Here is a 16,692-nt window from a genome sequence, read left to right as displayed (position 1 = left end):
TACTGCAATTTTAGGTTGGGCGTGCCATTAAACCTGACATGATGTTCTGCTCGACTTGATTGGTTGCCTTGGATTTTGGCGTAGTGCGGGGGATTTCCTCGCCACATACATCTTTTTTCTTCTTTCCTCTTTTAACTCTAAAGGGTCTGACAACAGCTGCACGCTCACATGCAACCAATTGAGATGCTGACAAGAAAGAAGAAAAAAAAAGAAACAAGAGTGTAGCAATGCTCTTTACTTCCCATTAGAGCCATTTTCTAAGTAAACAAACACATAGACACGAGTTTAACACTGTTTTGTCATTCAGCTATTAGCTGTATGTATGGGAACAATTTTTGCAGCCAAACAAAACATTTCATAGTTGTTGGAAAATTGGCTGTAAAGAACGTGAGTTGGAATACATTTTTAGTTTATGTGCTGCTACTTTTTTATTAAACTATTCACTTGTAGGTTTGGTTTATATTTGGAGTACTCGATTACTGTATCTCGAGCTTCAAAATAAGGTGTTTTTTGTGAATCAGAAGATTATAATTTCCGGTGGAGTTTCTTGATGTTAAATTCTATTATTCTCACTAGGTTTATCAGCATCGACAAAACCCTTCATTGAATTGCATTGATGAATACAAGCTAGGAACCATACCATAACATGAATTTGTGTTTAGGAGAGGAGGGGAAAATACAAATGTAATGCACAAAAACACAATATGATAAAAGTAAAACACTGCACTTTCATTTTCATTTAAGTATTTATTTATTTCTTGAGCTACCTTGAAGTCACAGTTCCTATGGGACAATCGTACAATCTTTAGCCACCCACGAGTGTAACTGAGGTGTCTGTGAAAAGCCAAAAAAAATGTACGCACTTCATGATGACAGTAAATAAAAAAAAAAGACAAAATCCTCTCGTTCTGGCTTTCAAGGCTGAGAGATCATAGGTCACTTGGTTTAACTGAGGTGTGAGAGCAGTAACAGAGTGCTACCACTGCCACTAACATTAAAACATTAAACTTGTATCTCAATACAAGCTTTTCCCAAGAAATGTTCTCAGGAGTTGGGTCGGTTTAATCTTCCCCTCCACAGAGGATGAGCAGAGTTTTACGGTAGTCTCCTGAGGTATCACCCTGGTCATGGATAGAAAACAAAAATTAGTGGAGTTAGTGGGGAAAACACAGTTTTTACCATTGGCTGACGTCATCACAGTACAGACACAAAACAACACGGTCACACAGTAACAACACAGCAGAGCCAGTGACGAGAAATCAGAAAAAAGTGTTAAAAGTGGAATTACCCTTTAGAATAGCGGACCTGTGTAAAAAACTAACGCATACTGGTTCATTTTGGTCATGATAACCAGTATGTCATTCATTTGGTAAAATAAGTTCCTCATTTTAAGAAACAGACTTACAGTATTCACATGCGTATATAGAGAGGCTATGTTTAACAGGGATGAAGTCATCCTGTTCAGGTCCTCATGTAACAAAGCTTCTGTAGGGAAATATTAAAATGATAATATATTTTCAATGGTTAATGTAGTTTAGGTCAGTGGTTCTCGAGGTTTCTTGGCTCAAGCACCCCCCTCTCTTATTTCTGAATCCATGTACCCCCTTTGTCTGACTACAATATTTTGCTTAAACTATTGATAATAATGATGAAATGAATGAGTGATAACACACAAATGATCACATTTTTATAAATAAGTGGAATAAAATGTATTTAGTTCCTTCTGAAGAAATGTATTTCTATAGTTTTTATAATGTCCAGTCATCTCCCACCTGGTGTGGAACCAAGACTGATCCTTGTATTTTCAGCTCATGTTCTAATCAAAATCATTATTATGATTGTCATTTTTAAATAAAAATAAACATAATTAAACCCCACTTTTCCACTGCTTTCAATTGTTATTTTTCCCTCTGTAGTTTCATCACGTACCCCTAGGGGGTACTCATACCCCCATTGGAAAAACACTGGTTTAGGTACTTGTTTCACTCTTACTCTTAAAAGTCGAGAGTCTGCAAATAGGTCTCTACTAAAGAGTAAATAATATAATGCCAAAAATGTTGTGTGCTTACAAAACAAATTAAATAAATTGAACAGTTATTGTGTAGTGTATTGTGAGCACTTATAAAAAACCCTTATTAAATCATAAAATACTGTCCCTAGGAAATACAATTTTATCATCTGAAAAATGCATCAAGCCAATTTTTAAACTCTAAAATTTGACTATATATTTGCACAGCTGACATGCTTGTCTGTACCAATGTCACAATTTCATTTCTAAGTTATGAAGCTGCTTTCAGAGGGCTTCCTGTCTCTGTATTTCCCAGCCAATCACGCAGCTGATGCACAGAGGAAGTTTAGCGTAAAGGGAAATTCCTCAACAGCTGCGAAGCAGTGGCAGAGCTAAAGTCCACGACAGAGCGCTGTGGATCATTGCACCCCACCGCCCAACCACAGCTGCAGAAGGATGTGCAACGCACACGCACACACACACACAATGAGATCACCACAAACCAGAGGGTTAGTAGAGACAAAGACTGCCACTTACGATCATTGTTTCTACCTGGATGAATTCATGGAGGGAGGCGTCATGGGTTTCTTTAAACTCCTTACGAATGTTAAAGAGGTCTATCTCACTGCGGGACACCATGATGCGGATCAGCGCTCTGTCATCTGTGCCAAGACCCTGAAAGGAGAAGCGGATCAATGGATGCTCCCTCTACAGTAGTGGATGAACCAATATGAAGCACATTTCAAATAAATGTGCACATATTATGTTCATTGGTAATACATTAAACACATTTCATGTTATATATGTTTATGTCGGTGTTTTTCAACCTTGGGGTAAATTGGAATTAAGAAGGGGTTGCCTGCAATGTCTAGTAATTGGTAAAAAAAATAAAAATAAAAGTAGGTAAAAAAACTGCGTAACATTACATTTTTTATTTTTTAAATTATTATTTTTTCCAATTAACACAACACACACTATAAATACAATGAAAACAACTGTTTTCTATACTTAAACTCTCTCAAAAAAAAATATCTGAGGTAGTGCATCTTGTCACTTTGTGCACTAATCCTGGCTACTCTGTATTTGTAAAACACTTTAATAAACATGACCAAAACACTAATTCTAAAAAAAAGAATGTCTCTGGAGTCACTCGACATTTGTGATATCAAAATAGGTTCACAACCCAAAAAAGGTTGGGAGCCTCTGGTTCATGTTCATTTTTACTACAAAGATCCTAAACATTTAAGTTGAAACATTCAAAGAATAGATCCCTCCTATGGCATTTTGGAGTAAAAATGGCAGTAAATTGTGTTAAATTGACATGAGGATTATGAGGGGGCCCTTGAAACATTTTCTTCCTGTAAGAGGTCCCTGGATTCAAAATATTTGAGAGCCCTTGTCTTAGAAGGATTTGAGGAATAATTATGTTTACAGTAAAATCTGTTCCAATTTATGATGGATCACAGGAAAGTAAAAAAACAAAAAACACCCTGGGCTGAAAGCCAGTCTGTTAAGAGATATTCATTTGTGTACTCATGTTGTCTATATGTTACCAAGAGAGAAGAAGTGTTTAACTCTCACCACTATGTGGCGCAAGTTTTTTTTTGGTCAGGGACGCATGCTGCGTCATCACGTTCAGGGTTTGTGAGCGCGGCCAAAAGTTGTTTTTTTTCTCCTCTCTTTTCGGCCTTGGATGTTGAGAATGTTCAGTGCAAGTGTGTGACAAATAAATATGCCAAAGAGGCTAAAGAAGAACATTGCCTTCGTCATGTGTTTTCCTCCGAGTTCAGCGCTGGTGAAGCTGTAATGCTCAACACAGTCCATCACACAACCATCACCGACACACAAATGTGCACACATACAACATTTAAATACACACTCCAACTGACCCCGACGTGTCGTGTATGAACGCACAGTGTGAGCAGTCAGATCGTGTCAGAGTGTCGGTCCATACAGTGTGAGAACATGAATCGTGAGCTGCGCACAATCGGGCTCTGCACCTGAGCCACACAGTTTGAGCTGGAGCTGAGTGCAGTGACTGAAAAAAATCGCAGTGTATACCAGCCTTTAGCCAAAGCAAATTCCTAGTTGTAAATTCTGTTCATCAACAATGGCAATAAAACATTCTGATTCTGAGAACATATATCCTCTGGCTCCAACCCTCCTCCTTCCCAGCAGTTGGCAGTAGGAGGAGCGCCACAAGGGCAGCGCCACACTGTGGCTGACCTGCGAACTACCCATCCTAAAGATCCATTCCCTGTGCTAACGTGCAGTTGTATTGAATTGTATGTTGTGTTTTCGTTGTAATGTTTGCTGAAGAGTTTTTTCATGATCCCAAACTCCGCCCCTCTCTACAAGGGCCTAGTTTGGTTTTAGCCTTTTTTATCTCTTCTTCCTACCCATTGTTTCATATTTCTCATCTAAGAAACGGAGCGCTGTTCTTGCTGGCTGCTCCCTAGTACTCCCGTACCTGTCCCCCATGTGGTATGTTATTGTCCTTCATGTTACTTGGCCAGGATGTAACTGAAACTGAATTTCCCCTTGGGGATTAATAAAGTTCAATCAATCAATCAATCAATCATGTATTTATTTTATTATTTTACACTAAAATTGTGAGAGTTCAACTTGACCAATAGAATATTAACAAATGTAACAACTTCTCAGTGTTAAAACGTGCCATTACCTTCATGGCCTTGTACAAGCGATCTGCCAAATAGGAAGGCTGGTTCTTCACACTGCGCACTGGAAGAAGAAAGAGGGGGGAAAAAAAACAATGAAGTAGTCAGACAGTGGATGATGTTAGTAATGGTATTAATAAGCATTAACATCACAATCAACCTTAAGGTCACAGTTGTTACCTATTGCATAGAAAGCATTTTTCACATCTCCTGACATTTCCTTCTTGATAATCTGCTCAATGTCTTTGTTTGTGTATTTGACAAACTCCTGGAATACTGAGAATGGGGAAGCGTATGATTAGTGTCATCACACACATAAACCGTTGTGTGACAAAAACAACACCTTGAGTTTTACCTTTCCTCAAATGGGAGAAGCTCCTGGTGCACAGAATACTCATAAACTTAATCTCCATGTCATCGGATTCTGCATTGCATGCATTTGCAAGTTCCTTTAACACCAGAGGAAATGACAGCATCACATTATTGAAGGTAAAATATGCCTTAGCTTGTCCTCCTATTATTGTTTTATCATCTCGGACACTTTAAATCACCTGAGCATCAGCTTCCGCTCTTTCTAAATCTGCGGGGCTTTCTTCTCTTGCACCCTGTTAAACATTTTAAAAATAATCTAAATAGTGATGCTCTTTTTAAAAGTAATCAAAAGCAGTGCTTCGTAATGTATTTCCATACACAAAGAATAAGCCTTACCTGTACAAGTGAAACAAGAATGCGACAGAAATGTCCAGATGTGTCAGACTGAATGGCATCCTCCAGAGACTTTTTGTAACCTGTAAAGATAAAAGTTGACCTCAGGATATAAACACTTTAGGGTAATAAAAAGTGTATTTTTGGCTTTAAACTCACCAGCTTTATAGGCAGCATTCATGGCCTGTATCTGTTCATTGCTTCGGGTAACCAGGATTTCAATCAGGGCATGTTCATCTGTTCCTGCTCCCTGACAAAACAAATATTCATCAAACAAAAAACAGGTTAGCATTGCAAATGCAATGTGCATTTAGTTCAAAACGTACAGGAAAGTTGTGTTTCTTATTTTTATGTTTACATAATCAAATACGTCATTTATGGGGATTTTTGTGATAAAATAAAATCTAAGTTAAGCCATATCTGCCTAAACACTAGCCCCAGTTCACAACAGAGAAGTAAAAAAAATCTTTACACAATTGTTTAATATAATGTATATATCTTACATAATAGATTACATTATAGGAGCTAAAAAAGAAAGCACAAAAAAAACATCCTCCTTTCGATCTTTCACTTAAGAAATCACGTCACCGGGGGAACACTTGTCTCAGGCCAAAAAGTGTGACTAATATAACACAAAAGTGATAATGAACTATTCATGCAAAAACTTTAGTCTGTGTAGCAAAAATAGCTTGAAATTTTTTCACTAGGGGGCACCAGAGAGTTACCATAGTCGTAAAAACACTCTAAAGCAGAAATGGGCAACTTTTATCAGAACGGGCCACAAAAATGATTGTCTGATCCAAGGGCCACATGATCAACATTCCTGTCAGCATGTCCATGTAGTCCTTTTGTGCGGGTTTGAGTTTATAGACATTTGTGTGTTTTGAATTTATTTTGTTTATTTCATGTCAATATGGCCAATTTTTGTTGCCTTTGAGTGTTATATGTTTTGGTTTTTAAGTCATTTTGGGCCTATGTTACGAATCCAGATTGGATTAATCTCCGTTAGCGGGCTTCAACTAATCTTATGACCGTCGATAAAAACACGCTAACCTAAGCCAAGTGATTTCACCGTTGGTAGGTGTGCGTGCACATGAGAGGGGTGGAGATTGCAGCACTGGAGAAAACTGGCAGAGCGAGCATCTCTACAATGAATGAAGGAACAGTTTATGTTCTTAAACAAATATAATGAATATAAATCTATCAAATCTATGATGACAAAGACCAACAGTGTTAGTGCAGTGCACAGCAGGAGGCGGAGCATTTATACTCGCTTAGATCTGATCCACTTCATAACTTGGTCCCGACCAGGTTAGGTGTTGCTTAAGTTTAAAATGATGAATAACTAAAATCCATAAGTCAGACCAAAAACAACACTGTAGTTACAGAAAAGGCAGGTATGAATTACAGTAACCGAGGCAGGAAGCTGCTGACACTGTTAATGCGTAAAAGCCAGTGATTATTTATGATATAATTTCATTGGATGATAAACGGACAGCGCTCTAATCAGTTAACACACATTTTTCTTTTACGTACACCTAATTATCACACACACTGGGATGAGAGATGAGAGCACATTGTTTAACTGTAGTATGGTCCCTGCTGAGATGGTCAGCGTATGATGAATTATGAAATATTTCACCCGTCAGCGCATACAATCAAGACAGCTTCATCAGCTGACTGTAGATCAGTCCATCAGATATAAATCTCTTCCTAAAGGATGTCATCGGTAAATGAAAGGATTGTATTTAGAATAATTATCTTCTTTCCTAAACTTGGCTGTCAGATCTGCACCAACCAGGATCATTTATCAATGGGCAGGTCGTTTTTCTACAAAAACTGGTGAGGAGTCTGGGATTTCGGACTCGCTAACATCCAAACCAGAGAAAAACGGTTAGTTGTTCAGTAACTACCATAGTGATTAAGCTCAGGCGAGGTTCATAGTCCAGCACATACTGCTTAAATCCCGAAGTTAGCGCGATAAGAGGTAATCTTGCTTCGCAACATACCCTCTTATGTGTTTAAGTGGTTTGTTTAGCGTGTCGCTGTTATCTTTTTGTGTACTTTTGATGACATTTTGCACCTTTTGCTGTCATTTTCTGTGTTTCTGGAGTTTGTGTGTTATGTTGGGCTTCATATAACTTTTAAAACTCAAGAATTACAATGTTGTTTTGGGGGCCACACAAAATTAGACTGAGGGCCTCAAGTGGCCCAGAGTCGCCAGTTGGCTATGTCTGCTCTAAAGGGATTGTGCATTGCCTTGTCTCTCTTTACCTCTATTGCCTTTCTCATCATTTTGGCGTCAAATTCAGCTGGAGTCAGCATTAGCCCAATGATTAGCCGCTCCAAGTTCTTCGACAGCTCAGACTTCAGGTCCTTCATCAGATCCTTTAAGTCATCAAAACAAAGAAAAAAAAGTAACTTATTGTACTGGCTACTGTTAAGCTACCTTTGTCATTATCCACACATTCTACAAGCTATTCATTTGATTATTTATTACCTATTTCTGTGTTTATAATTTTTGATAAACTTGATAACTCACCCGTCCAAGGAGGGATTTGAAAGTTTGTCTAATTTCCTGCCTCTGGGCATTGCTTCTTTGTGCAACAATGTCAATGATAGCATCTTCATCTGTTCCTGTTATCATGAAGGAAACACTTGTTACAGTAACTTGAAAGCAATAAACACAAGTTGGTTATCAGCTTTAGTCTTCAGAGTTGCTCACCAAATCCCTTCATTGCTTTCCTTAGAGCCTGTGCATCGGCAGCAGGGTCAAAACCAGAGGCAGGACGCACTGTGGGCCTCAGCTATAAGGCAATGGAATCAAGACGCGTGCACACACACACTTCTATTAGGTTTATGTTAGAGTTGTAGCACAAGACCTTTAAAGCATGCACAATCCAAATTATCATGTAATTGTTTGTAGTTCAAAGACTAATAGATAGAGGCAGACAAGCAGCCTGGTTGGTTTCATGGTAATACTGATTAAAATCATCTATAATTAGAGTTTTTGCACCAGCAGCAAAATCAAAAAGGCATTTGGCTAAAACAGGGCTAAGCACAGTGTTAGTCATATTAGTTTCTGTGGCCAAAAAATAAATAAAAATAGTGGTGCAAAACAAAGCATTACAACATCAACTCTTTGTTTTTAGTGGCACTTTTAGCAATCCCCAGCGACGCAAAGTTTGAACTGTGCACTCATAGCAGTGTTCACAGCACACGTTTGTGGCCTTGCTCCAAGCATGTGTTCAATGCAAGGTCAGGGCAGCAGAGCCAAGCCAAACATGCAGTGACACATCTAGAGTGGGGGCGATGGGGCTCAAACCTGCACTTTGGTCATGGCACTTAGTTCCCACATCTTGTAGGCTATCTGAGCAGCTTCAGGGAAGAACTCTCCAGCTAAGCTGTAATCATGAGTGTAACAAAACATTCAACCAAAGGGAAACCTTAAGCAGTGTGTGTATATGTATATTGTTCAGGCATAACTAATAGAGAAAAATCTGATGAGCTTTAGTATAAGACGACTATAGAGTTATTTGCAATAATATTCCTAATATAGCATGATGGTCAAACTCATGCTTCTTCAGGAGCTACAAAATAACTATCATAGATTAATTTTTAGCATTCTCTTGAGGTTTTCAAAGTATCGTGGTGGGCCAAACAGGCAACACAGACATGCCAGATTAGGCCATTGAACCGTATATAAGACAATCTATTAATCTTTATCCATCCTCTAATCGGTGCAGAACTTACTCATCATCCCCTCCGCACAGTATGAGCAGAGTCCTCTTGTAATCCCCCGATGTGTCATCCTAATTCACATAAAACACAATCATTGTTAAAGTCAATAATAGTTACATAACATACTTTTTTTTTTTTTAAATCTTTCAACCTTAATCATGTTATAGAGTGACTTTTCGTATCTGAGACGAAAACACTCTCGGATGTCCAACATGTCAATTTCAGACCGAGAAATCATGATGCGGATCAGTGTGTTGTCAGCTGTACCAAGACCCTGAAAGGAAAACAGAGAATACACACAAAGCAATTTTTTTTCAAGAATTAAAATCAGTGTTTAGTTTAAAAATATAAAACAGCAGCAGGCCAATATTGCTCTTTAGAATAAGCCAGTATATGCAAAGGCCCGATATGACTATGAAACAGCTTTACGGATATTACTTAAACAATGGCAGCCAGATCAACGGTTTTCTTAATCGGTTTTCAGCAGAACAGAGCAGCATGTATGCATTCCCCTTTCTTCCCTTCAGCCCTGACCCTAAATGGCTATGGCTGCAAATTAGGATCTTGTGATAGCTGACTGTAGGACACTGAATTCCTTGGGCCAGTTACAGGCAGGAGATTTCAGATAAGCAGGGCTTAACTATTTTGTATACATTTCATTTTTCTTAAGCAATGGCACCCCAGAGCACATAAAAGTTATGTACCAATGGCTCCTTTTAATAGTTACAGCAATTTACCAATCAATTGAATCCTAAATCAACAAACTTGTACCTTCAATGCAGTCCTGTTAAAAAAAAGGGCTTAATTTGTAAAATAAATTAGGAGAGCAATCAGTGAGTAAAACTGTAGCCAGACAAAATGTTTGCTCACCTTCATCGACTTGTACAGACGTTTGGCATAGAACATGGGAACGCTCCTTATGCACTGAACTGTTGGAACACAACACACCATAAAGGTGTTACATTATCAACCTGTATATCAGTATGAAAGGGTTGTTTCCAAGATGTTTTCTTACCAACAGCCAACATCAACCTCTCAAAATCTCCAGAAAGCTCATTCTTGATGCTGTCTTCAATGGACACCTCTGCAATCTTCTCATAAGCATCAAAAACTGAACCAAAGACAACATAATATGAATATATGTACTCTGACACTGTAGTTTGGCTCAAATCACCTCTCTGGTATCAACTTCATCAATCAGCTTTATAGAAGGGCCCCAAATCTTAAATTGTAATGAAGATGTGGTTCTATGATTCATTGTTTATCAGTTGACTTGCAACAGCTGGGCACTGTTGTGATGCTCTTGTGAAGTGTAGTGTACATATCTCAGATTCCTCATGCTGTTGTGAATTCTCTAAAAGCGCTGCTCACCCATACGAAGGTGGGTCACGCTGCGATTTCCCAGGATCATAATGAATTTGGCCTCATCTGTCCCCCACTGCTCTTCACCTGCAGCGAACAAGTCCTGGAAACAGGTGAAAAATAGTACACCTAGAAATAACTGCATTATGTATTACTTCTGACAAGGCGGTAATACATTCATTTATTACTTTCGAAAACCAAAAACAGTTTTCGGAAGTATGTTGGTCATTCTATTTGTGTGTGTGTGTTTGTTTGTGTACATGACATGTAACATGACAAGTTAAGAACGGATTTTAATTACATTTTCAGGAAATGTTGATAATGGGTCAAGAAACAGCAGATTCAATTTTGGTGATGCTCTGGCAACCAAAAGAAATTACATAGATGAATATCCCATTTTATTTCCCCATCCACACTGTGGAACTCATGTTAAACATTGTTTTAGAACATTGACAAAATTTAAAAAATCATATCTTGGTTTGTAATTGAATTATCTTTATGCAACTGGATCTTTATTGGAAATTAGGGTTGATTCCTTAATTACCCAAACGGGTTGGATCCATATTGTGCTTTTCATCACAAATTGTTGAAAAAATGGGGCAAATCTGGCAAAGAGGATATTTGTCACTTGACTGAGGTTGGCGCTCTCTGACTGCTTGTTTTTTATGACGAACTCAATAAAGATGTATTTGATTAAACATGGTTTATTGTCATCAAAGATTTTGTGGAAGTATGTATGTCTATCAGCCCTGTGTATGTATATAACATTACTTGATGACCCTGCAGCTGACCCGAGGGCACCGGAGGAGGTGAGACCGGCAACAATGCCTAGCAGGAGATTTCAGCTTCCTGTAAATCCTACTGATGTATGTAATGATGAAATGTGAGGAACACACAGTAAGTTTTCAAAACTGAATGAAAATGGGAGTGGGAGATAAAAAGTGCTCCTTCATCCCACTCCCTTTCGAGCAGTGTATTTATGTATATCTACAGTATTTATGTTAACACATATCATGTATATTAGCCATGTTGGCTCGAAATACAATAATTTTACTTTTAATTGAACTCACTTGTGCATCTTGCTCCACCAGGTCTGCATCAACCACCCCGGACTCATCTCTAGTCCCCTGCAAACATCAAACCAACACAACCCACTGCTGATCAGTTGCTGTTCCAACTTGTAGCAGGCACGCATGTGTCCATCTGTTTTCTCTGTGAACTGACCTGAAGCAAAACAATTAGCATCTTCTTAAAGTGACCTGAAGTGTCCGCGGTTATATCCTCCTCTATGTTTCGGCCGTAAGCTAGAAACCAACCCAGCAGTGTGAGAAACACTAAGAATTCAATGCATGATCATGATGCCTGAAATTGATCCTCACCATCATTGTATGCTGCTACCATCTCCTGGGTCTGCTTGTTGGTTCTCGATGCCATTACTTCTATCAGACATCTCTCATTGGTTCCAGCTCCCTTTAAACAAAATATAAAGTGATTCCATCACTGACTTTCACTAGAGAAGTAAAATAAATGACTGTAAGCTGAAGACCTTACTTTCAAAGCATCGTGTATTTCTTTCGCATCATGGTAGGCAGGCGTTCTCATTAGACTCACAATGAGACGCTCAAATTTTCCAGTGAGTTCATATTTCAGATCTTCAATCAGGTCCTATTTGAAGCGTTTGAGACAAAAATAAGCCTTTTGAGGTCACTACACAACATAGACATGACTGTAATATATTGGATCACACAGATGTAGTCACAGACCTTTCCAAAGCTGCTTTTGTATGCTGCAATGACTTCTTGTCTTTGTGCATTACTACGGGAGGTGACCAGGTCTAAGATGGCCTCTTTATCACTACCTGAGAAACAAAGAACAAACACACAACTGATCACCTGAAAAACTGCCTTGAAAATGTAATTGTGTAAAACTAAAAGCATGAAAAAAACGCACCAATCCCTTTCATAGCATTGTAAAGGTTCTCAGCATCAGCGCAAGGATCAAAGTCCGGGGCATCTGTTATCGTGCCTCTGAACACCTGAGATGGGAATTCATGGACATAAATGATTAATTACACAAACTGCAAGTTCATTTCATCAACTGTGATGATGTGAGCGAAAACTACTGGACACACAGCATTTAACATTTAACAAACCTTTTGCTATGATAAAACAAAACCATTGCACTCAACTAAACTGAGCTGCTGCTGTCATTATTATGATGATTATTTTAACTAAAAATTAACATTATAAAACTCCATTTTTTATGCTTTCATTTGTACATTTCCCTCTGTCTCTCTCTCCCTCCCTCATCTCCTGCAGTGCCTTTGCGTACCCCTAGGGGTACAGTAACCCCATTTGAGAAACAATGTGCTAATATATCAGAGTATAAAGAGATGTTACTAAAGCCACAAATGTAGCTCAATGTTCAAATATGAGCATTGTGTTTGATGTGTAAAGAGTCAAATTGACATCATGAGATTAAATGACCCGTTGCCTTTGCATTGTCAGAAAGTGTTTAACACAATAGCTAAAATACATTAATTAAGTCACAATATAGAGTTAAAAATACACTCACACAACTGTTTGTGTCTTTTTTTCTGTCTGTGATAATATGAGCTGACGAATGCAGGAGAATAAAAACTCATTAATAAATTAAAGGGCTCTGCACTGAAAACATAAGGTGCAGCTGAACCATCGGCTCAGACCCTGTCCAGGACATGCACGCTCAGCTTTACAACAGCTACCACCCCTGGTGACAGCTGCAGCTTCACCCACATGGCAACAGGAGCACAAATACAGAAACAAACAAATCAAGTTTTTCATAACAGACCCTCTGATGCTATAATTTTTTGATAAACTTCTCTGTCTTCCTGTGTCACCCACAGGCCAGAGAAACATGTTTTCAATGTGTTTTGTGGCAGTTGGATGCCATTTGTCCTAAACAATTCTACAAAGCGTTGACTTTGAAAAACAACACTGTACACGACTGCTTTTATGATGCAGAAGGCTCACATGGTGGCAGATGGCAGCAGGTGACCTCACTCTATCCACATCTCATTCAGTAGCACACTAAACTATCCAGACATAGGATCCTCTCTGGGGATTATTATAACCTTCCTGTACTGACATTATACACGGGGGTAAGAGTGATGAATACTTGCCATTTCTGCGCAGGGTCTTGTTTATCAATCGTGCAGGAGAACGTATTACTTTGGGGCTGAAAAGAACAAAAAACTTTGATTAAATTAATTATCTCAAACATAAAACACAACAAAGAATATAAACAAATAAGAAAAAGAACTAGAACTCATGCAATGCTTGAAAAGGGACACAAGTAAGCTTAAACGCTTATGTGGTCCCGCCCTTATATTTCCATACTACTTCATTCTAATAAATTCCAATACCTGAGCAAATGCCACGCACGCGCACACACACGCGATTTTCTAATCGCAAAGGCTGCAATTTATTTATTTATTTTTTTATTCTTGTCCTGTCTTATATTGTCCTGTTACATTCAGATAGTGTTTAAGAAATGCAGTTCACATGTTTAAATGTTTCATGAAACGTGAAGTTAGTGAGATATGTTGAAGAGGTAATACCACAGATTTGTTTGCTTTATTGTTGTGATCTGTGCTTTAAAATGTATATTTTATATTTATTTAAAGTTTAAATAAATCTGAAAATAAGGGTGTTCCGATCCGATATCGATATCGGATATCAGCCTGAAAACGAATATCGGATTTGAATTTCCGATTTTATTTTATTTTTGCAATTTCTTTTTTTTATTTTATTCAATTGTAGAATACTGTAGATATTATGTTAAAGGTTAAAATGTATGGAACCAATTGGTTATTAATAAATGGTCAGTTTTTCTTATAGCTACGGTCACTGACTATTGTTCTCTGTTGAGTAACATGATCAAGCCTTTTCTAACATTCCACACTACATAATAAGTAATATGATTCATGCAGATATCAAATCGGATCAATATCGGTATCAGCCGATATGCAAGGCTGCAATATCTGTATCATATCTGAAATGAAAAAGTTGTATCAGGACATCTGAAATTGTCTATTATGAAATAGATTGATTTATTGCTTGTGTTCATTTAAAAACACATGACAAGAGGCCCTTGAAAAAATAATCGCATATTAAATCGCAATATTGAGAGAAAAAAAAAAAATCGCAATTAGATTATTTTCCAAAATCGTTTTAGCCCTACTACCTATACAACATCTCCGTCCACACATGTCCATATCTACCCACAATATTCTAGTTCTTTGTACTGATCTATCTTGCTAATAACAAAATTTTACCTTTTTATGTTGTTACTAACTTAACATTGGCTAAAAACCATTGGTGTTAAACCAGTGGTTCCCCAACCTTTTTCTTCTCGTGCCCCCATTTTTATATCACAAAGTTTTGGCAAGCCAGAGACTTTTTTTCTCTAAAATTATTATTCTTATTTTTTTTTGTTTTGTTTTTTTTTTATCGTGTGTTATACTGTGTTATAACTACAGATTAGCTTAGATATTTGTATACTACATTTTATTTCAAATATATATATATATATATATATATATGTGTGTGTATATGTGGTGTTTCTGCCTTTTTGCTGCACTGTATATCTATTTATGTGATATTGTGTATTGTTGGGTTGTTTTCATTGTGCAATATAGAGAAATAAGAATTTAAAAACATTAAATAAATTGCTTTTATTTTATTTTGTCTAGACATTTCAGGCGACCCCACATAGGGTCACGGCCCCAAGGTTGAAAACCCCTGTGTTAAACCTTGAACTGAGATGCACATGTTTGCAACTGATCAAGAGAAGGATATCAGCATTTTGCACCACATTGTTTATGCATGTGAAGTGTTTTTCTCCTTTGATCGTGTGTGATAGCATTAAATACAGCATGTGAGAAAGCAGCACTAAAGAATTTAGACTAGAACACATACGATTGGCCTATGGACTGGGGTGGGGGTGGGGTTTGAATTAAGACAGATGGCAGGAAAGGACTATGTGGTCACTTTTTCCACTGCTTTACTCCTAGCTTTAGTGAAGCATGTCATGCATATTAAAACACATGAAGGTCCAAACAAGGCAATTCTTCCAGAAAACCAAAATTACAACAGATTTATATTTTTTTTAAAAAGCGATAAATAGATCATGTTTGAGTACATTTTAAAGTCCAACCAGCCTTCAGCTGTAGGCTACATACAATAAGTTATGAGGCTCATCCAAAAATAGTCCCCACAGTTTAACTTCCTGTCAGAATCAAAGTATGAGGGACTGGGTCCAAAGTCACACCCAGTTCTGCTCACCTCATTCCCCAGCGAACTTTACCAAACACCTTCAATATAAATGTAGATATTCTTTCTAAAAAAAATAAGAGTTAAAAACGTGTGTACACCTTTTGGAACCTAACCAAACTACACAGTGTTAATGACTGGGCTGTAAAAGAGACGTCTCAGCACATAGTCTGCTGCAGCCTGTCGCAGTCCCGTTACACATTCAGGGTCCGACAGAGACAAAGGGAAACAGTGACCCACCTCTTGGGTGGAGATGGCGGCGGTCTAGGTTCTTGTTGGTCCCTCTGTGTGTCTTTCAATCCCGTCAGTGTTCGGCGGTCAGAAACGAGCCCACTCGTTGGTACCGTGTCCCCTGTGTGGCGGAGAGGCTGCAGCGCGCGCGCTCTGGCGCAGCTGCTCCTAATTAGTGCGTGTGCGTCAGCACGTCTGTGGACGTGCGTGTGAACTTTTAGTTTCTGTAATAGGGTTTTATTTGTAATTTTTTATTTATTTTTTTTAAAAAAATGTAATTTCCTGTAATTATATTCTAAATGTAGAAAAACATTTATATGTATATATAAAAGGTAGTGTTTGCAGAAGAGTATTTTTTTTTTTAGCTTTCTGTGGAAAGACTTTCCAAAGCTTTTGGATTGTGTAAATATTTGACCATTCTTTCAAAAAAAATATTTTTGAGGTTATTGAACTTTCAATGACGTTGCACAAAACTGGGGAACTGAAGTGAAACCGCAATGAAAACCAGGGCCATACATAATAAAACCTCTTCATGTTTGAACAGGAAGGTGTGTCCTCTAAAGTTCTAGATGTCAATGTTGGAAGTATAAAATTGTCCAAAATAGAGGGTTTTCACCTACGTCATGTTCTGACAAGTAATCCGAATGCGCGGCCA

The 16,692-nt window shown here is 38.0% G+C and overlaps 1 protein-coding gene across 3 annotated transcripts; it reads right to left on the bottom strand.

Moving 5' to 3' along the window:
* Positions 1–727: 727 nt before the first annotated feature.
* Positions 728–16,245, bottom strand: anxa6 (annexin A6). Of its 3 annotated transcripts, none has more exons than XM_028459575.1 (25): positions 16,047–16,245; positions 13,655–13,710; positions 12,445–12,529; positions 12,258–12,352; positions 12,046–12,159; positions 11,874–11,964; positions 11,719–11,798; positions 11,565–11,621; positions 10,504–10,597; positions 10,148–10,243; positions 10,003–10,061; positions 9,284–9,406; positions 9,145–9,203; positions 8,717–8,795; positions 8,117–8,198; positions 7,934–8,028; positions 7,666–7,779; positions 5,551–5,641; positions 5,395–5,474; positions 5,238–5,291; positions 5,042–5,135; positions 4,867–4,962; positions 4,692–4,750; positions 2,561–2,683; positions 728–1,121 (listed from the first exon to the last, which is right to left on the bottom strand). In XM_028459575.1, exons 2-25 carry the CDS (start codon positions 13,655–13,657, stop codon positions 1,062–1,064), a joined length of 1,983 nt encoding a protein of 660 aa, XP_028315376.1. In that variant the 5' UTR covers positions 13,658–13,710; positions 16,047–16,245; the 3' UTR covers positions 728–1,061. The 3 variants fall into 3 exon arrangements, 2 of the variants coding, with proteins under 2 accessions (XP_028315376.1, XP_028315374.1); XM_028459573.1 differs by having other exon boundaries at positions 2,546–2,683; positions 16,047–16,244; XR_003674939.1 differs by lacking the exons at positions 728–1,121; positions 2,561–2,683; positions 4,692–4,750; ... (5 more) ...; positions 7,666–7,779; positions 8,717–8,795 and having other exon boundaries at positions 8,011–8,028; positions 16,047–16,236.
* Positions 16,246–16,692: the final 447 nt, after the last annotated feature.

The sequence above is a fragment of the Gouania willdenowi genome, chromosome 10 (assembly GCF_900634775.1).
Source record: "Gouania willdenowi chromosome 10, fGouWil2.1, whole genome shotgun sequence".
Lineage (NCBI taxonomy): Eukaryota > Metazoa > Chordata > Actinopteri > Blenniiformes > Gobiesocidae > Gouania > Gouania willdenowi.
The sequence above is the reverse complement of the archived record's forward strand: the minus strand, read 5'-3'. Positions and strand labels throughout refer to the sequence as shown.

Coding starts and splice junctions, on each gene's coding strand:
- anxa6 (XM_028459573.1), bottom strand. Junction 8,796..9,144: donor CTGTGCGGAGGGGATGATGA/GTAAGTTCTGCA, acceptor TCATGATTACAG/CTTAGCTGGAGAGTTCTTCC. Junction 2,684..4,691: donor GCTTGTACAAGGCCATGAAG/GTAATGGCACGT, acceptor TTCTCCTTTCAG/GGTCTTGGCACAGATGACAG.